The sequence below is a fragment of the Notolepis coatsorum genome (assembly GCF_963971535.1).
Source record: "Notolepis coatsorum genome assembly, chromosome: 20".
NCBI classification, from domain to species: domain Eukaryota; kingdom Metazoa; phylum Chordata; class Actinopteri; order Aulopiformes; family Paralepididae; genus Notolepis; species Notolepis coatsorum.
Genome location: NC_140184.1, coordinates 39,140,305 through 39,161,923, shown reverse-complemented (window position 1 = coordinate 39,161,923; position 21,619 = coordinate 39,140,305). Strand labels below are relative to the sequence as shown.

Here is a 21,619-nt window from a genome sequence, read left to right as displayed (position 1 = left end):
ACTTATAGATGTTCGTCGTAACAACGACGGCCCCGCCTTCTGGTTGTCATGCGACGTGCTGTCTGACAACTGCGTTTAACCTTTACACACATTAAACGTTTCATTCACTGTGAACCGCTCTCCCTCGCTCTGTACCGCTCCTTATCTCAGATGTTCTCACAAGGAATGTCAACAAACACCCTCGCTGGCAGTGTATTCAATCCACTGGTCACCGTTCTATCACCGTCTTCCATGCACATTTCACCGTTTTAGCTGTGGTCACCTCCCCCCAATCTATACATCACATACATTGAATAAACCCTGTTTTCTCTCACTGTTGATGAATGTACAATTAGAGAAACTGTTAATGCAATTTATTCTGGTAATCCTGTGCAAAGGTCCATACAAAAAGGTGGCCCCCTAAGTACAGCACATCTGCGTAAGCAGTATTACAAGGAGAACTTCAGTGTTGTAGAGCCAGTGGAATACATTCTAGATCGTAAAACAAGCACAGTTTCCAATATGTCCCATTATTGAAGTCCCTGCAGCAACTGTTGGGTCGAAGGGATATCATTGATAACGTTGTTGAGTGCCATCAAAGACAGGAAGGCACATATCAGTACAAGTCCTCAAGAGATGGTTCCCTATTTAAGGGTAATAGTTTCCTCGCTGGAGAAAAGCCAACTATCATCCTAAATTTGTATGTGGATGACTTTGAAACCTGTAACTCCAGATGCTCCTTATGTACAAAAGGGGAGGAGGGTACATTTATGCACATGTACTGGGATTGCCCACCAGTTAAGAAATTCTGGAAAGAAGTGTCCCAGCAATTATCAAATTTCTTAATTCTGAATATACCTGTACACCCCTCTGTATTGCTGTTGAATGATGTTTTTGAGTTTGCAGTCCCTATACAGCTAAAGAGATTAGTTTTATCAGGTATCACAGCGGCTAAAAAGCTGATAGCATCACGATGGTTTCAACTGGAAAAAATTTGTAGGAAGGTTTGGATTCTTACATATCTCGATGTGATTTATCTATAAATATCCACAGCAAGGATTTTAGGTGTCAGTGAATCCAAAATTGCAATGTGGTTAGAAGTGGTGGAGAGAATAAAAGCTAGCATATGAATTGTAGTGCCTGGTAAGGAGCAAATGATAATGGATGGATTATCCAAGTAGGGGTCCGGGGGGGGGGGAGCGAGCGAGAGCATATGTGTGTAGGGTATTAGATAGCAAGTATTAGGTATATATCTCGTATAATACATTTATTTAAATGGTGATTTAATTGGATGTGTACTGTTAATTAATGCTTGTATATCTAATTTTATGTTGTTATGTTTATGTTTATGTGTATGTTAAAAAAAAAAAAAAAAAAACCTTGGCACCTCGCGAAAGAAGCATAAGCTTTGTGCTGTTTATTGGGTGTTGGCTAACTTGCCTCCGGGTTCTCATTCCTCGTTAACATCGATCTACTTGTCAGTTTTGTGCAAAACCGATGATGTTAAAATCTATGGTTATGCAAAAATCTTTGAACCGCTTCTACAAGATCTGAAAACTTTGGAGGAGCTGGGTGTTTATGTCCCACTGTTGGGTGAGTCAGTTAAAGGTACAATATTCAGTGTAGTGGCTGACAACCTAGGAGCACACAGTGTCGCTGGATTTTTGGAGAGTTTTTCAGGGGAATACTACTGCAGATTTGCACAGGAAAGAGCAGTGATATTCAGCAACATTCTGTTGCATCTGGTGCTTTCAGTCTGAGAACCAAGGATCTCCATCAGGCCCATGTCAAACAAGCCCAAGATACAGGGACATTTTGTTGTGGAGTGAAAAGGGAATGCGTCTTCACAAATAATGTCTCTCATTTTCACATCATCTTTGGCTATCCACCTGATCTTGCCCATGACCTTTTGGAGGGTATAATCCCTGCAGAGCTAGCTCATTGCTTAAGAGTGCTTATATCCGGGGGAGCTCCAGTAGCTCACCACGTACCGCGAGTGCTATTTCAGCGCCGTGGACAACCGCGCTCGCGCGGATCTGGGGCTGAGCGCGTTCGAATCCCGGACGGCAGCCGTGCCTTTCCCAGAGTGTCTTTCCCCCCATCTGAACCCTTTCAGCCTGCTTCTGTCGGTCGAACTTGACCAAGTATGAATGCGAAGAAAAAAGCGATAAACGCTAAAAAGAACCAGCTGACTGGTCAAAGCTAAAAAAAAAAAAAAAAAAGTGCTTATATCCAGAAAGCTTTTCACATTGGCTTATCTGAACAGCGCCATTCTGAAGTTTCCCTACAAATGGGCCGACAGGACAAACAAACCTCATGTAGTGTCACAAAGTTTCTCCAGCAGAAAAACAGTGGGAGGAAACGCTCATGAAAATTGGAGTTTGCTCCGGTTCTTACCTTTTTTGGTTGGTTCACTTGTACCTGAAGATGAGCCTGCATGGCTTGTTCTTATGGATCTGAAGGACATCACTGAGCTTGTAGTTGCCCCTGTACATAGTGATGACTCGCTGGCTTTTTTAGAAAGTAAAATCCTAGAGCACAGGCAGAGATACCAGGAGTTGTTCCCTGCCATCAGGCTGCTACCAAAACACCATTATCTGGAGCACTACCCCCAGATGATTAGGCTGTTTGGTCCACTTGTCGGACAGTGGACAATGCGATTTGAGGCTAAGCATAGCTTTTTTAAACAGGTTATCAGACACACAAGCTGCTTCAAGAATGTGCCCCTCTCTTTAGCCTCAAAGCATCAGATGATGATGCTTACCATCTGAGCTCTCCATGTCTGAGCAAGCCTAAGCTAGAGGTCTCAGCTGTATCCACTCTACCAGTAGACTTACTCAAAGAGGAAATATCACAAGTCATCAGGCAAAAGTTCCCTGACACGCCTGAGGTTCGACTTGCACAGTGTGTGACAACCAATGGCATAACCTATAGGAAGGGAATGATAGTGGCCCACAGAGCAGAAGGGGGATTGCCTGAATTTAGTGAAATTGATAAAAATCTGCATTTTACAAGAGTGTATTCTACATTGTCAAAGAGCTTTGTGGTTGGTACAGAGAGCATTATAGAGCCTTCGAACTCAGCCCAGCACCCACAAGAACATTCACTTTTGTGGCACTTGGTGAACTCCTGGATACTTATCCACTGGATAAGATTGGATCAGCCCGCATGGTGACATTGAAAAGGCATATTGAAATAAAAGGTCTGTCTGTCACCGTCACTGTCACTGTCTGTCTGTCACTCACTCTCTGTCACTGTCACTCACTCTCTGTCACGGTCTATCTCTGTCTGTTACTGTCATGGTCTGTCACTGTTTGTCTGTCATAAAAGGTGTGCTATCAGGGGGGAATGGGGGTTATTGGGGAAAAGGTAGTCTCACGTTAGTGGAGAGAGGTCTGATTTCCATTCACAAACTTACTGTACTCAATACTTGAAAAGTAGGCTTTTACCACTTAATTTGAAATCTGAAATGTATGGATGTCTGATGTCTAATAACTTTTTTGTGTGTCTACAGAGTGTCGTATATTCTATGTAGATTTCTAGGTTAATTACAGTATACACAGGTTTGCTAAACTGGATAGAAGAAGATATACATTGTGGAATGGTTTCCCCTTTATGACTCCTAGCTAGAGGGGAAATAACTGTGCAGTCAGGACAACCAATCTAGAATTCAACTCATTTATTGCCAGAGGCCCAAAAGGTGGAAAAGCAGGTTATTACATACAGGGATTATTATCATTTCATCAAGCATGATGCACAAAGGGTTGTTGATGCTTACACATTCTTTGAGCCCATCATATTGGCTTTCCACATCAAACAAGTCTGTACACACATATTAGTCATGTTTGTGAATGAAAGAGAATATACTATGCAATCACATGGTTCATCTGGTCCCAACTAGGGACTTTACCTTTAAACTAAACATCACCAAAACAGTGGTTCTATGGGTCACTCACATGTCTGCAAAGTACATTCTCAGGTGGGGGTGGTGGTTGGAGGCGCAGACGGGGATGTCTGGCCTAATGATTTAACATTGTATTCTCCCTTTTATACTTAAACATGACATCACAAGTTTAGACTAGGTTTAACCAATCAGAGTCACATCCAAGTAAATTTTCCTCCAATGAGGTTCTTGACACCAAAACAAGAGGTTTGCTGTTCTTGGGTCTGTCTGCCCAAAGATCTCCCATGTCCTTATATGGGCGTTTTGTTCCTGCAACCCAGGGCCCCCCTTGTCGTCTGGTTGGCTTCTTGATGAGTTGACATCTTCTCCCCCCAAGAGAGAATGGATTGGCAGTTGTCTTTCCTTTGGTTGACCGTTGAACACTAGAACCTTTTCTAATTTGTAGCTTTAATGTAATGAGTTACATATGTATCCAGCATTAAACCAATGTAGTCGTTGCCTATATTTTGATACCAACTATTCCATAGGAGATAACACAACCCTGTATTTGCCAGACTGAATTAATGGTTCTGAGATTTCCACTTATTTATATATAAACATTCCAACAGAGAATTTGCAGAACATATTCTATTATCTTCACAGACTGTTGAAATTGTAATGACTTTCAAATATCCCTTTGTTATCTAATAAGTCAGATTAGTGCAAGTCTGGACTCTGCTCTCTGTTAGACCAGCTGTCTGTGCTGTGAGTTTGTCACCGTAAGGTGTGACCTTTGGTCTCATTGTTTTAGCGATGACCACATTAACATTCTCTATTGTCTGTTACACTGAGAGTATCCCTTCAGCAGAGGTTCCCCCCCTAGCATGGAATGATCTAATCATTCAAATATCCTATATGTAATGCTACAGTTCAATACTAAGTGGCATATATTTGAATTAACTATCATAACAGATGTTTGCAGTTTCAGTGATGACCCAACAGTCTGCTTGTAGTTTATTTAGAAGTTTAAACTAATAGAGACTGATTTCTCCATTTTGGTGTTCCTGTTTGATTCTGCTTGGCCTCCTGTGGGGGTTTTATGACCTCCTGTAAAGAGATCTACAGTCTCCATTTTAGCTTGGTTTCCTGTTGCAAATGTTGTCCCAACTTGTTCTCTGGTATTTCAACAGTTTACACATTGTACATTAGTTCATCATTTTCAAGTCAATGTTACCATACAAGCAATAAGTAAGTGAGGAGAACGAGGAAAAGTATGTCAGTTGGACATATTCTGATCATGTGGAACCAATGTACACATTAAAATCAAGTAAATCCAACAAACTTTTTTTTTCAGTGAATACGGACTGGGCTGCTGGGTGAGAAGTTGGAGGTGATGCAAGTGGAGGCCCCCCTAGTGTCCTGGGTTGTTGACTATTTGACGGGCAGACCACAATTTGTGCACCTACAAGGCTGTGTGTCAGACAGACTGGTCAGAAACACTAGGGCCCCGCAGGGGACAGTCCTACACCAGGGGTTCTCAAACTCAGGCCAGGTAAAGTTTGGCCAAATCAGGCCAAACTTTACATTTACCAGTGTATCTCCTGACCCATGCAAATTAAAACCATAGATGCAGCTCCATATGCATAACAAATTTGCCACAAGAACCTATGAATTCACCCATATTTAGTTTACAGTAACATTTCACCTAAGCACCAACTGTGGGATGTTGCTGTTATTTTGGCCATGAATTAGTTAAGACATCTTTTGTTATGTCCATTTATGTAGCATTTATCAACATGTGCGCCGCCATTTTGTTCACGCTAAATGCTGATGTCACGGAGATGGTTTCACCCGCAGCCTCCCACGTACCTAGCTACTACTACCTGCAGCATGCTGTAGCAATATTATTAGGCTCCTCAAATATCGTTATTCATAAAAAAACATTTATGTAATATTTTACAGCATTGAGCAACCCCAACAGGGGGATGCTGCATATGTATGCTCTGTCATCTTTGAGATGGCGAGACCTGCAGTTGGCACTGTGTGAGGCCACAACATTTGAGCAAATTAATAATACTGTATGTTCTGAAGGTCCAGATTAATAATTAGAATTAGTTCAACAGAAAGGTATAGATTAGGCTATCACCTAAAGTCTGTTGGTTGCTACATGAGTTCAGCCTCAACCGAACTCAGTCTAAAGGTCTATTCTGTCTCTGTTATCCTCTGCCCGTCGCCGTCGGCAGATCGATGCAGGAGTATGGTATTCCTGCTCTCCCTTGGCAACACCACAACACCATTTCCAACTAATAACGGCACTAACGTTACCACCACAGCGCTGTAGTAAAACACCTCTCTCTCCTCACTTTTATTCTCCAACTAACGGTTATCTTTTTCTCCGTTCAATATGTGTTGAGTGGCTCGGTTGTATACAAAACTAACGGTATAACTTTGTCTCCGTTGTAAGCAGCTGCGATACAAGGAGTATACGGGCAAACAATAAAACACTATCAGGTCAACAGTAAATATATATCTTACAAATAAAACAATATATATTATATATATATATATATATATATATATATATATATATATAGAAAATAATAAACGTGGACTTTAGGTGATAGCCCAATCCATACCCCTAGTTGAACCAACCCTCAACCATTAATCTGGACCTCCAGAACACTGCAGAATAATAATACGTGTGTAACAAAACCATTCATTGTGTTTGATGTAAGCAAACTGATGCCAGACTCAGCATTCATGCGTTCGGCTGAATATCGAGATGAAGTGCAGCCTACATGGTGAACTCAACTCGTTATTATTGGCACAAAAAAAGTCAGAGGAAACAATGCGGCCACTAATGCAAACCACGTTAGAGGGCACATGTGCGTATAACGGTGGTAGTCAGAAGGCTAAGGTGATCACATGAAAAGTAATGGATTCATAGGGCTCGACGACCGCGTTACACTCTCCCAGGTCGCATGTATTTTTCAGACATTGCCCTGTACCCAAGCTCTACAAGGCAGTGTATTCGCACAATGATAGCCTTCTGAAAGAAGTCGTTTCTTCAATTAGCTTTACCAGTGATATTTGGAGCTCTGATGTCAGCCCCATGTCAATGCTGAGTTTGACAGCTCAGTGGCTTGACGCAGACTTCCAACTCCGTAAAGCGGTCCTGCATTCCCAAGAGTTCTCCGGCTCCCATACTGCTGCAGGCTGCAGCGCTGGCAACAGCATTCGAGAATATGTTCCAGACGTGGCATATTCCGAAAGAAAATATTCATGTCATACTACTCTGAGATAATGCCCGAAACGTGGTCAAATACATGAAAGACGCAGGATTACAAAGTTTGGGATGTATGGCCCACGCGCTTCAGCTGGCTGTCCAGTGTCCACGATGGAGTGCTGTCACAGCGCAGCATAAAAGACATCACACTTTTACGCACTGTTTAGCCTATATTGTTTTTTCAGCCTGTTATTAGTTTTAACTTCTTTAATTCACACCTCCCCAGTTTGCAACAACGCAACAGCCAATGTTCCGAGACATATTTATATATATATATATTTTTTTTTATCAAATATTTTTATTTTCTTTTTCTTTTTTTTCTTCCAACATGAAACAAAACATATCACAATACAATAATAATTAATAATACATAAAAAGACTTCCCAAGACAATAACTTAACACCACACGACAAGACAATAACTGATAGACTGTACAGTGATCATCCTACATGGACACTCGCTCGTTCTCTTCCCCCCCCCGCTCACCCAAGGACCTCAACATGAGTCACACTCTCAATACATTATTCAGTAAAAAAAACAAAGATCAAAAACAAAAAATTCCAAACTTATATGCGTTCTTTTAATTTTGCCACTGCAGCCAACCAAATTGCGTATTAGATTCCTTAACCCCTATAACACGTGCCGTGGATATCTCCAAATAGATCACATCAAGGTAGGTGAGAAACCATACCTTCGGGCAGAGTTTGTCTGGGTGAAACCAACGTGAGGCAATACATTTTTTTGCGGCTGTGAGGCCGGCCAAAATGAGTCTTTTCACCTGTATAGAGGTCTGTAATTGAGAGAGATCATTCAGTAATAATACAGAAGGAGATACAGGTATGGTTAAAGAGAAAATGTCTGCGAGATATGTAACATTTTCCCAAAAAATAACAACAGGAGGGCATTCCCAGTACATATGCATAAATGTACCTGTGGCGCAATTTGGACACAAGGTACATAAAGAGTCAGGTCTGAGACCCATTGAATTCAATCGTCTAGGGGTTAAATAAGTCCTGTGAATAAAATATTGATGAATCTGTTGGTGATCTGGGTTGTGTGAGGATAACCGAACATTTTCCCAGACTGCATCCCAATCAAAATCTACATCCAATTCCGGTACATCCTTTCTCCAAATCGTATCATGGGGGAGGTCTTTATACGAGGACATGAGTAAATGGCGATAAAAGTCAGAAACGAAGCCTCTCGATGTCTCTTTGAAGAATTTGCGAAAGCGGTGATGCACTAGTGGAGCGTCCCATGGCACGCCATGAGCCTTCAGAGCTGCTCTTATTTGTAAATAAAAGAAAAAGGAGGTTCCGGGGAGATCATATCTGTTGGATATATCCTGGAAAGAGCGGAGACCAGAGTTATCGAAGATATCCCCCAATGTGTGTATGCCTTTCTTTTCCCAGCTAGGGTACCTAATAGGTTGTTGTCCAATAAGGAGAAGATTGTTATTAAATAGAGGGGAATGCGTGTGCCATTGATGGCGGTTTGTACCCACTTTCTGAGTGTCACGCCAAGTCTGGATCACATGTGTGATAAGAGGGCCAAATCGTAATTTACATTGTTTAATTGGTATGTTGGTATACACAATATCCTGAAGTCTATATGGGGACACCAACTTCTCCTCCAATGGTCGCCAAGATACAGCTGCTTGAGCATCAAACCAAGTGATCAAAGGTCTCAGAGAGAAAGCTCTGAGAGAATATTTATGTATTTGTATAATTGTTAGGCTATTTGAATCCACCATTTAGGGCTGGTGTATTCAAATAGCCTAACAAATAAAATGTAATATGTCTCGGAACATTGGCCCGCAGATGCACCACTGCAAACCAAAGACATGTGAACTCAAGAAGCCAAAACGAAATTTAGCCTGTTTTAGAAGGCTATAGCCAAAGTTGCTTTTTACCACCGCTAGCCTATATTTTACGCACAGTGTTTAGCCTATTAAATAGGCAAATTGTTTTTTTCAGCCTGTTATTCAGCCTGTTAATAAATGTGTCGTTAATTCAGTATTTAACTTCTTGAATTCATATTTATTTAGGCTATGCTAATTAAAAACACAAATGTTATGGACATCTAATTTAATTATCTGCTTATTTATTAATGCTTCAATTCATTCAGAAACGTTGCAGCAAACAATCCATATGTGCATTTGTTTACATAATGATAATGTACATAAATAACATAATATTATTGAGGGAGGAGAGAAATGCTGAGGGCATGCTGAATGTGATTTGACCAAAGCACAGTATACACACACAGATAGTGGAGCTGTTTGCAGATGTTCTCGCAGATAATAGTATAATTATATAATATATTTTTTTTCTGTAGGTAACGTTACATTTGGTTGACAATTTACTGACTGACTTTCACGACACTCCATATTTACGTAGCTATCTAACCAGCACTGTAAACCGGGACCCAGCCCAAACCATCACGGTGACGTCACCATCCAGCTAAATCTAAAATGGCGGCGCCCATGGCAAAAACGGGGAAATTACATTTGAGTTTTCAGACAAATAAGCTAGGTTTCACATTTGATTATAGGACCATGTCTTATCCAAGGCACACAACAAACAAACTAGGCTCATATTGTTCAATACTTCATCTCCCCTTTAAAACCAATACCATCGGCAGTGGCTCAGGAGGAGGAGTGATGGTCTGGATATCATAAGGTTCCCGGTTAGATTCCAGCTCCTCCCGGGCAGCGCGTTGAAGTGTCCTTGAGCAAGACACTTAACCCCTAACTGCTCCGGATGAAAAGGTTGGCACATTGCATGGCCTCCACTGTCATGAGTGAATGGGTGAACGTGAGGCATACGTTGTAAAGTGTTTTGGATAAAAGCTCTATATAAATGCAGTCCATTTACCATATCAACAAACCCACTGAACCATGGTCAATAGTCATGAATCCCTTCAGAGACTTATAGCATTAAGCTACATGATATTTTCCAATAAGTCATGTAATTTAAATACTGTTTTGAAAGGTTGCGAGGAGATCAAAATAAAGTGTCTGGTTGGGACTTTAGCTGTAGAGTGAAATGATACAAATTAGTTAATTATATGACTGATTAAAGCCTCTGTGAACCCTATGTACTAAAATCTAATACCCATGTGAAATTATTCACATGGGTATTATATTTGAATTATTCCACTGCCTCTCAAAAAGGTTTATGCTCCAGTTCTCTTTGGTGTCAAACTCAAAGAATGTCATGGAAATACAATATCACAAAATCACAATGACATGCCCTCTATGGCATATACTGTAGCACACAAACACTGCAGGCAGGGCCGCCTCAGGGGGTGTGCGAGCAGTGCGGTCGCACAGGGCCTCGCGGGAAGGGGGGCCTCGCACAAAAAATTCAAAAAATAATTTTTTTTTAATTTTTTGCGGGGCCCCCCTTCCCGCGAGGCCCTTTTTCATCACAGACCTAAAATCTAGTTTTGCTTATATGCTTATATATTTCACATTAGACACTTTGTAGAATGTGTCTGACTTGTTCCTGGCTTTGAGGCTCTGCAGGCAGCTCTGAGGCTCTGCAGGCAGCAGAATTGGTTTCAATGAGGGTAGGGGTTACAGGTAAGGTAGCGTCTGTTGAGTTCATTGTGTGTCTGTGTGCGTGCCGGGGGGGGGGGGGGGGGGGGGGGGGGGGCGTGAACCGACTCATTGCCAGACGTGAGCGATTCGACTCACGCTCACGGCAATGAATCGGCTCTTATGAACGAGTCGCTCATGACCGACCCATCACTAGCGTCTGACTATTTCGCGCGTGCAGCATTGGAAGTTATGCCAGCCAAGATGAAGAGGACATCGTTCGGCAGATGGACTGAAGATGAAAGTTGTTGCAATTTAGACAGTTCAGTCAGGCTAGCCATCCCGGCTAAAGACAGGGACAGCTAGTTAGCTTTAGCTACGTTATAATATTGAGTGCTAACGTGTGGTTCAGTCGGGATATAGCCATGATGATGTCGGCTAGTAGCTAGCTTAGCTAAAGGCTAACTAGCGTTAGCTAACCTAGAGACAGCGCGTGCAGCATTGTTATGCCAAGATGAAGAGGATGGTCGTTCGGCAGATGAACTTCGTCAACTCCACGCGGTTGTCTCCATCCTCTTGGACGTTTGGTGAGTTTTTAATGCACTCTATTCTATTCCCGCGTGGATATCTCTCTCTCTCTCTCGGGAGCTAAACGGGCCGACTAGCTGTTGTAGTACTAGTAGCTAACGGTGTTTGGCCTGGACTTGTTGCCGGCACCGCTATGGTAAACACCACTCTGTAGTCGGACGTGTATTGCCTTCTTTTTCCCTTCTCTCTTCGTATGAGAAGAGGAAAACACAGCGGCTGTCTGAAGTGTTGGCCTGTATTGCTTTTCTCACGTTGTACAGTTTTTCAGTGGTAGCTGCATAGCTTGCTTCTGCGTTAGCTAATGGTTAGCGATAGCCGGGTTGAGCTAACTGTTAGCCAGTTAGCTGTTTAGCTACGACGTTAGCTGCCGGCTGCGCTCGGCTGGGAACGTTAGTTTGATGCTATCAGTTAGCCTAGAGTTAGCTGTTAGCTTGTGCTACGACCATTGACATTAGCCGTGAGAATAGCAGAGGGCCCTGGCACTCTGACTATGACATCATCTTTGACAGAAGATGTAGTCGGGCCTGCACCATGACAAGGCTCCGGCCATAGCTTCTTTTTGTCCCACCAGCGAGAGGCCTTTCGTCAACGTGGAGACCTGTGTTGCGGCCTTTTGCCCTGCGTTCCTTGGTGCAGGTAAGATGTCCATTGGACATTACCCCACTCTTCCTTCCTTCCCCTCCCGAATGTTTTGTTAATAACGATGTTTTTTTCCAGGCAAAACATATGTTACTTCACAACATTTGGAGATACGACATGTGCTGTGTGTGAATTGTCTTGGTCGTTTGTGTAGCTTGGGTAGCGTTGGCCAAAGCTGTGTGTGGCCTGGTGTCAGTACCTGGCTACTCTATTTGCAGTTAGCCTATTTAGCTGATGTCGGCCCTTGGCTCCTTGCTACTTTGTTTTCTCTGGTATAGACCCTCTTCTCTTTGGATTTAAGTGTTGATTTTTGTCCTTTTGGATCTATGTATATTCATGTTGCCTTTGTGAAGTTATCTTTTCCTTCTGTTTTGTTCTTCCATTAAAAGTTGAATATCCTTTAGGGGCTCATCTTTGCTTATCTCTCTCTCATACGCATTTCTCCCAGGCAGCCCTGACTGCAGGCAATATACCTTGCTGTATATTGCTGTATATACAGACATTGCTGTATTGTAATCCCATAATCATACCACCAGGTCATCCTACTGTGTATTATAGACCATTTTACTGTTGACAATGATGACATTTTGGGCATGTGGGTGCAATTTGGCAACACAAATTTGGGACATGCTGGATACAACCACATGACATCCGACCTGGTTATGCCGTCCGTTGACTCTCCCTTGTCACATGCTTTCATTCAGAATGTCCCTAGAATCTCTCCCACGGAAAGACAACAGAGTGAAATACTGTAGCATAACCAGGTATCAGGGCATTAAACACCAAAGATTCTGAATGCTACCTAAATAAATAAAGGTAACCATCTTCCACATCCTATGCAATGGGCACCGCAATAGCACAAGCGTGAGTGTCTCCATCATGCTCAACAAGGGACAAAACACGTTTCGCAATTATGCCACATTAATGTGGAACGCCCTAACCACAGCTGTAAAGGAATGTGAATCACTACCCACTTTCAAAACCACTCTCAAAGAGTACCTACGGGAGACTGCAATTCGAAATTGACCCCTGTAAATGTCCTAACCCAACCCCCTCCAATGTACAGTAAATGTCCTAACGAAATAATACACGTGACCCTCTTCTTGGGACCAAGTAAGGTTTCGTGAATAATCCAATGTACAGTTACCCCACCCGCCTATCCACCCCCCCCCACCCAACCACCTCCAATGTACAGTTTCCCCCCCCACCCCACCTACCCAACCCCCCCCCCTCCACCCCACCTACCCAACCTCCTCCAATGTACAGTTTCTTCGTCAAATGTATATACTCTCTTTTTTAGACAATTTTTTTATCACAAACAGTACTGTATTTGTAAATCTGGTATGTCATAAATGTATAGATGTAGCAGTACTGTCTATCTGTATGTCATGTATGTCATATATGTTATGATGAATTGAAAATGGGGGACCCTGTTGTCAGGGGCGTAGCTGTAGATTCTGGGCCCCATGAAAGAATGTATTTGTAGGCCCCCAGCGACTGCGATGGCCATTTATTTATTGATGAAAACGCATAATATGGTTTTTACCTATACATTCGGATCAGCAGTTCAGCACCTGCACTGTTGATGGGTGAGCCTAGTAAAGGATGTCGCATTGCGTTCATCTTCAATGAATGGACCAATGCAATAGTCTACCAAAGCTCCCCCTCTCTCTCTATATATCTCACACACACACACACACACACGCACGCACGCACGCACGCACGCACGCACGCACGCACGCACGCACACACACACACACACACACACACACACACACACACACACACACACACACACTTCAGAAACAAACATAGTATCAATGAGAGCATCAATAAATACACCTGAGTGATGTCTAGTAAAAAAAAAATATATATATATATATATATATATATATTTTTTTTTTGGGCCCCCCCCAGTGCTGAGCCCTTGGAATCATCCTAAGCTACCCCCCCCCCCCCCCCCCCCCCCCCCCCAGCTACGCCCCTGCCTGTTGTAAACAAGACGAAAGTCTTTCTCTGGTCTGCATCCCCTTAACAACTGTGTGTATTGAGCTGTACTGTATTGTATCCATTCTGCAATCTGTTAATAAAATGTTCAATCATCAATCAAACTCTCATGTCTCCATCTGGCTCTCATGTCTTCATCATGCTCTCATGTCTCCATCATGCTCTCATGTCTCCATCATCCTCTCATGTCTCCCTGCAGATTAAGCGGCATCACTTCGAGCTAATTTCAGCTCAAGCTAAACCCTTGTCAGCTCGGCAACAAGGAAACAACAGTAACAGTTGAGTTTACCTGAGAAGTATTGGATAAACATAAATTAAATTAGCTGACCTTCCGTAAAACTTCAATTGTTGACACAGGCTTTTATTTGCTTCGGTCATTGAGCGCAACCGGCCTATGGGACCCAGCCTTTGGTTCCTTTCACACAAAGCTCTTGCTCAGCGGGGATGGCAGATACTATCGGATTGTTTACTTGAACTAGTGTGAATGTTGCCTGTATAGAGATTGCTGGGATGTCGAATTGCATATCAATTACGAATCATTCATTTGATCTTGCTCCGAGAGGCAGCGCATTCTCACTCCAGCCAACCTCGCTCATGCACGCTGAGAAAGAGTGAGTGAGAGAGAGAGAGAGAGAAGTTGGGAGCAATGGAATTATGTTGTTCACTTAGTTTACAGTTGTCATGTAGGCACACTTTATTTTTGTAATTCACATTATGCACTAACAAGCATTGTGTTGTGTATGGAAGAGCCTATAGAAAGCCACTTAGTTGGTCAGCTAGTTGGTGAGACAAGTGTCTCTCAATGCCAAGTGAGTTAACAAGGCATTGGCCACACCTTGGGCACCTCATCAAAGAGGAGGTGTCACAGGTGTGCTCTATTGGCTTACTTTAAGGTTTTTTGGTTTTGTTTCAGTGCAGTGTTTGCAATAGTAGTAGTGCTAATAATTATGTGTAGACCTGTGTTCTGTTCTGTGTTTTCTTTTAGTTAATAAAGGATCAGATTTGGTCAGTTAAACCTTCCTTTGCCTCTGTCTCTGTCAATTCCCATCACATTGGTGTCACATGCGCTCCAGCAGCTAGCAGTGCTGGCCAACTCAAGCTCCGAGATGGCAGCCACTGACTCCAGCTTCAGTGGCCACACAGATACAGCCTCTCTGGCACAATCATGCACAACACAAGGCTTCAATGTCCCTGAAGACTTCACTGGTGGCCATATTAAAAAACGAATTTACTCTCAATAACTGTTCAACTAAATGAATGTGTGCAAAACCATTTAGACTTTACGATGTGTGTGAGCATAAATCAGCATTGTTTTTTTGGTAAAGTGGCCCTTTAAATCATGGATTAGCACTGTGTGAATGTTGTGCGAGAGCTACGCCTCAAGCTAGATCAGCAGGAGAGGGAGAGAATGGAGAGGTGTTTTGCTCAGCATTTTCATGTGATTGCAAATGATGATAAAAATAGGAGCAACGCTGCAACCGTGGCAACAACAGGAACCATTCATTTAGACCTGGCTTCTATTTGAGAGCAGTGTTTATTTGTCAAAATGTGTAGATGTCCGGAGTCAATAAAGGGGACTCGCCTTTTAAATTAAGTTATACAGCTGTTAGTTGCTGACAGCCTATTGTTGATGAAATAATGTTGATGAATAATAATATTAGAAATTATGTTTAGGTAGTGTGGTAAATATTGACGTTGAATTTCATAATTAATATGTGGGAATAAATTAGAGACCCATAATGTAAAGCCAGATGTACCTTTCAATAGCAGAGAGAGACTCAGTGGCTAGTTGAGACAGCTGCAGCAGATAACAACAGCAATAGTTATTCTCAACCCCCACTCAAGCAATGATTAAATTAGAGAACAAACACCTTTTCGAACTGACTGTATGTAAATGCTGATCAGAGACAGCTGGGTTTGACCACAGGGCAGACCAGTTTAGACTTGTTGAAGAAATGATTAGTCATGGACACTAAGTCACAAACAAAGTTATCTATTAATCGACTGTTTAGTATCAAAAGAGTAAACCATAATATTAGAAATGGGTAAATTCATATATACGGGAGATACAGTTGGTAAAAGGTTTATTGGAACAGTACTCGGCAATCAGTTGAGTTGAAAGATCACACCAAGGAGGGGGGGCCATAAAGACCCCCCTTCTGATCACTGAGGGAAGATGACATCACACCACCCCCACCCGTGGGACAAGACCCGACCTCCCACAAGAAGACGCTGGATTGGACCAACCATGTGCTAATATTGGTTAGAAATTATAGGATGTAAGGACCGACAAAGTGTTATTCTGGAGCCCAGACCCCACCCAGGTCTACATGCTCCAACCGCTCCCCACCGAGAGACCACTGCTGAGCTGTTTTAATGTAAGTAAGCCGAAATGGAACCACCATGTTTGGTTAGAATAGAATGTAAACTTAGCTTAGAAACCAGGCTTACTTATATACAAAAAGGGCTTACAGTGTTGTCAATGTATGTTCAAATTATGTTAACGAGTGACTGTGCATATTGGGGTTTGAGATGCAAAACCTTGTTGATTCCTGTACACAGCAGCCATGTTAATGTTGTCTGATAATCTTTTGTATGTAAAAGGCAACTTCTTATTCACCCTTGGCCTCTGACTCAAATAAATGTTGAGTTGAACTATAGTTCTGGTTTGTCTGGCTACACGTTTATTCTTCATCTGCTTTAAGTCAGATGAGGAGACCAACAATTCTATCACGTATGAGTTCCCTTTCTCCTCCTTCCAGTTAAGCAATCCCATTGTACTGTACTACAATAACCTTAGATTATTGTGGGATTCTGTAGGAATATACTACAGTAGCAATCTAGCTAGCTGATATAGCTTGTGTCTTCATGTGAGTAACACACACACAAACCCCACTACCCCACCAAGCTTGCCCTGGGACAAACAGGGGAGCCTAGCGGACATTTTCTTTTATTCTGGATTGGGCCTTCAACAGTTAACTTTTTCAGTTTTTGCGTCCTTGTCATAACACAGCGAGTTAGCCTTCTCAGCCTTCTCCAATGGGGGTCGGTGCTTTAGAGTTCCGAAGCAGGCATAACATTACTCTTAATGACTCTCAAAATTATTCTCAAAATGACTTGTGCAGCATTATGCATGTGTTTTGTAGTGAAACGATTGCACTTTGAGCCCAAAATACCTATTTACATAACTAAGTAACACAGCAAGTCCTCCACTGAAATCCTGAGCCAACTCTAACGGTAACTGGAGCAGAGAACGAGAACCGCGTATACAGCACTAAATAACGTGCCTATTTCACATTTTGAGAGCTGGGTCAGAATTTCAGTGAGGACTTGCTGTGCTTTTATTTGAAAGTGATTGTTATTACAAGTGTATTAATTCAGCAATTTGAGCCTGTTACCCTGACATTTCTCCTATAAACGGGCTGGGAAGAACTCGGCTTCCTTTGCCAAAATACACATACCCTGTAGCCTACAGATGATGTAGATGTAAAAAAAAGAAGAAAAAAAAAAAGAAGAAAAAAAGAAGGGATATGTTGGGACAGCACCGTTGGGAGCTATACATATTAACCTTCTGTGTACTGTCTCACACGTAACATTTAAATTTTGAGTACTGAGCATTTGAATGATGATATCACAATGGGTATTGGCCATTGGAAGCTATGTAGTTCTAGAATTCCTAGATATAATTCCGAGAAAACATTCCAATGTATACCTGAAAGGGTTAAAAGATGGCTGTGAAATGTCCTTATTTGTGTTTTCTTTTCTGCCTTCAGTGTAATCAATACCACCATGTGTGGTACACCTGATGTACCACATCTTGATGAATTGAAAATGGAGGACCCTTATGTAAACAAGATGAAAGTATTTTTCTGGTCTTCATCCTCTTAGCAGTTGTTTGTATTGAGCTGTACTGTATTGTACCCATTCTGCAATCTGTTAATAAAGTTTTCAATCAATCAATAAAACCTACAGGGACCAATTGTATGCTTTATGTCTTTATGACAAAAACATGGACACGAAAAAATGTCTTGCCATATTCCACTTTTATAGTAGAGTAGATTAGCATAAAATAATCAACTTTGTTGTATAAAATGTTATTGTTTTAATATGCTTTCCACCTGCCCATCATTTTCCATGATGACAGTATTTCAAGAGTTTATGAACACATTACCTTCAGAGCAGGCCTTGGATGCAAAATGAATTTAGACATAAACATCTGTTATTATGTGCTGATATACTCAACGTTGAAAATGGGAAACGTAAGGCATCAAATTACAAATGTTACCTTTGTTTCGAAGTACACTGGACAGCCAAATTGACAAGGAACTGAAATAACTTTGATGATTGTCAATCATACTTTTGTAAACTCAACAGAATACCTCTCACTCTTGTAATTGAATTATAAAAAAGATAGATACGATTTGCTGAAAAGTTGACCTGCTCTTTAGAGTGTTAATATTTTCAAAACCAATAGCCATTAAAAGCATTACTTATTGTGCCATTGCCAAATGTACATGGAAAGAACAAGATACAGAAAAATACATATAGTTAAAATGTTTGATAATTTCAAAGACAAGCTCCCTTTGCTGGTAGAAGGGAGCATATACAGTAGGACTGGCTTATTTTTCTTAATGACTATTGCCCATAAAAACTCACAGAAATTGTAATACTTGAAATTCAACACTTCAGTCCCTGTAGGTACAACAGTCTGGGGCGTAGTGTCGTGAGGCTTTTGCTGCTGATCAATATCTATCTTCATGAACTGAGCATATATTTCAAGAGAGGATAGTATCTACCTCAGTCTGTAAATTCACATGGAGTCATATTGAGGCTCACATGATTTTCATGTTAAACTTCAAGGGTCCCTCAGTTGGACTGCTTTCCTCTGCTTCTTCTTTTCGTGGCACATACTCAACCTCTATGTTTGACTTTGTATTCCCTTTTCCTCTGCTCCAAAGAAAGAGAATAACAAGACAGAAGAGAACAACCCCAAGGAAAGAGATGAATCCCATGGTGGTGGCAATAATCAGAGTCTTTACATCAAATGGGAAGGGGACAGTGATGCGGGTCACGTTTGCATTGTCATCACTGGGCTGATTGGAAATGAAGGCAAATGTTTTGTTGGGCTGATGGGGCCAGTTGGGAGAGTAGCTGTGCACAAAGAGGTGAGCTGGCTTGGTGTCATTCCCAGCTGCATTGCTGGCAATGCACAGGTAGGTGCCATTGTCCTGGATTTGGGCATATCGCACCTCCAATGTGCCTTCAGGAGACACAGTAAGTCTCGACCCTATAGTTTTGGTGGTAATGAACTCCTTCCTAGGGGACAGCCACATTATCACAGGAACGGGATCACCCTCAGATTGGCAGGCGAAATGTACAGTGGTTCCTTCATCCACATGTTTTTCAAGTATTTTGTAGTCTAGGATCTTAGACTTCTGGCAGGTGAAATAGTAAGAGGGGAGGATATCAGGGAAGTCTTTGAACTCCTTGCCTTGCACAGCCTTGGGCGAAGCGCACATGGGCTGCTGACGGTTGAAGTTGAGCCTCCACCGCCGACGGAAGACCCAGAGCAGGCGACAGTCGCAGGCCAAAGGGTTATCATATAGAGCCAGAGTTTCCAGGTTTCCCACTGAGTGAAAGACAGACTCCTCCAGGGTGCTCAAGCTATTGCTTGATATGTTGAGGATGCGAAGGTGATTCAGTCCTCGGAAAGAATAGGGCTCAATGGTAGCTACTCTACCGCCAACCAAGTGAAAGGCCTGTAGCTTTTGTAGATTGTGTAGTTGGTTCCCTTCAACAGTATGAATAGGATTGAAAGACAGATTGAGAAAGCGAAGATGCCCCAAGTGGTGGATGGCTTGATAAGGGATGGCAGTAAGATTACAATTTGTGATGGACAGCGATGAGATGTTTAGTCCAAAGAGGCATTTCGGGGTCATTGTCTCTAGGGCGGACATCTGGGAAATCTCCAACACTCTCAGCCGATAAAGCCTCTTGAAGGAGTAATCTCTGATGACGCTGACGTTGAGATGGCGTAACCGAAGTGACAACAGGTTATGCAGATGGCTAAGAGCTTCAGTGGGTACTGAGTTAATATTGCATCGCTCAATGTCAAGCCTCTCCAAGTTGCTGAGGCCATGAAAAGAACGAGGTGAGATAAACACCAAGTCATCGTCACCAACTTCCAGGGCCCTCAGGTTGTACAGTTCCTGGAACATATAGTCCAGCAGAATGACAATTTTGTTCTCACTAATATCCAGTTGAGTGAGGTTGCTGAGACCTGTGAACACTCCCAGCTGAATGAGCTTCAACTGATTGTTGCGCAGCCCCAGTGTCCTCAAACCGACAAGGTTGCTAAAAGCCCCAGGCTCGATGGACGAGATAGTGTTTTCATTCAGTTGCAGTTCCTCCAACTGAGGGTAATTGATGTACTCTTCAGGTCCCAGACTTTTCAAACGGTTCTTGCTGAGGTCCAGAAGCCTTGTCTCAATGGGGATGCCCTCAGGAAGGGCCGCGAGTCTCCGTCGATGGCACACAACCGAGCGTTCCTGAGCATTGCAGTCACAGCGGGAGGGGCAACCGGTGGTGGACCCAGATAGGACTGTTCCCAACAGAAGAACCAGGATGGGCTGCCAGCACGCCACTAAATAGCTGTGCCCTCCTGCCTCCCCAGTCACCATCCTGCTGCTTACCTGCGGAGACATAAACAACAAGAGATGTTAGCACATTCCAAATATCTTAAAAACAAACATTATACGAAAATATTAGGACTGTCCATATGAATGCAATTAATTACGTATATATTTTTTAACGCATTACGTTTTTCAAAAGAATTACCTAATTAATCTCATTACCCTTTTTGACCCCAACTGTCGCCCATAGGTTTGACATACAGCCGGGTGGAAGGTGTATTTACATTCCTGGATCACTCTCACATGCAGAACGGGGAAAAAAGCCTTTCCTCATCCTCATCCAGTACCAACAATACAGAATCATCTGTATACAAAAACTAGTCACACAAACAAGCTGCTTTCATGTCATGGATCTAATATTATGCTCCCTGTGGAATGATTTGCATGATTGCATGTTTTAGTTCATTTAGTCAGTTCATTAAAGATAGATAATATGGTTAATGTTGCGGAAACTTGTTCTGCAGCATCTTTCCAGAACCTTGCTGGTTTACCTTATTATGCAGACCATGTAGCCGTTGCCATTTCTAAGCTCATACAACATTTCTGCAACTTTCTCCACAGATACTTCAGGGATTGAAAAAGCATTGGCTTATGTTCCTAAGCATGAGTAATATCTCTGAACAAAATGTTCCCTAAATAGCCCCTAACTAAGGAAGCTTTTTCACCAGGTTATTGGCAACTGATGTAAAGGTTCCTTGGCAATTTCTTTATTTTTACCACTAATTACTACTGGGGGACCATTACTACTGGAGCTGTCAGCAAAAGTCTTACGACCTTTACAGTTCCTTTAATGATCTCCAAAGTTTCTTGGAGTTTATTGTTATTCATTTGGTTCATGATGTAGTCCGTTTTTAGGCTTTCTTTTTTTTCTCCTTTTTCTCCGTTTTTCTCCCATCCCAATGTTAGTCGTTATGCCAATTCCCAATCCCCTTCCTGGTCGTTGCGCACCTACCCCCCACAGTCGGTCTGGGAGAGTGGAGGCTATCACATGCTTCCTCCGACAC

The 21,619-nt window shown here is 42.3% G+C and overlaps 1 protein-coding gene across 1 annotated transcript; it reads right to left on the bottom strand.

The window, feature by feature from the left end:
* Positions 1 to 18,755: 18,755 nt before the first annotated feature.
* On the bottom strand, positions 18,756 to 20,627 carry LOC311247434 (leucine-rich repeat and immunoglobulin-like domain-containing nogo receptor-interacting protein 1-B; the record flags this gene model as incomplete). The annotated part of the gene is made up of 1 exon (XM_084337863.1): positions 18,756 to 20,627. One exon carries the CDS (start codon positions 20,625 to 20,627, stop codon positions 18,756 to 18,758), a length of 1,872 nt encoding a protein of 623 aa, XP_084193989.1.
* Between the last annotated feature and the right edge of the window lie 992 nt (positions 20,628 to 21,619).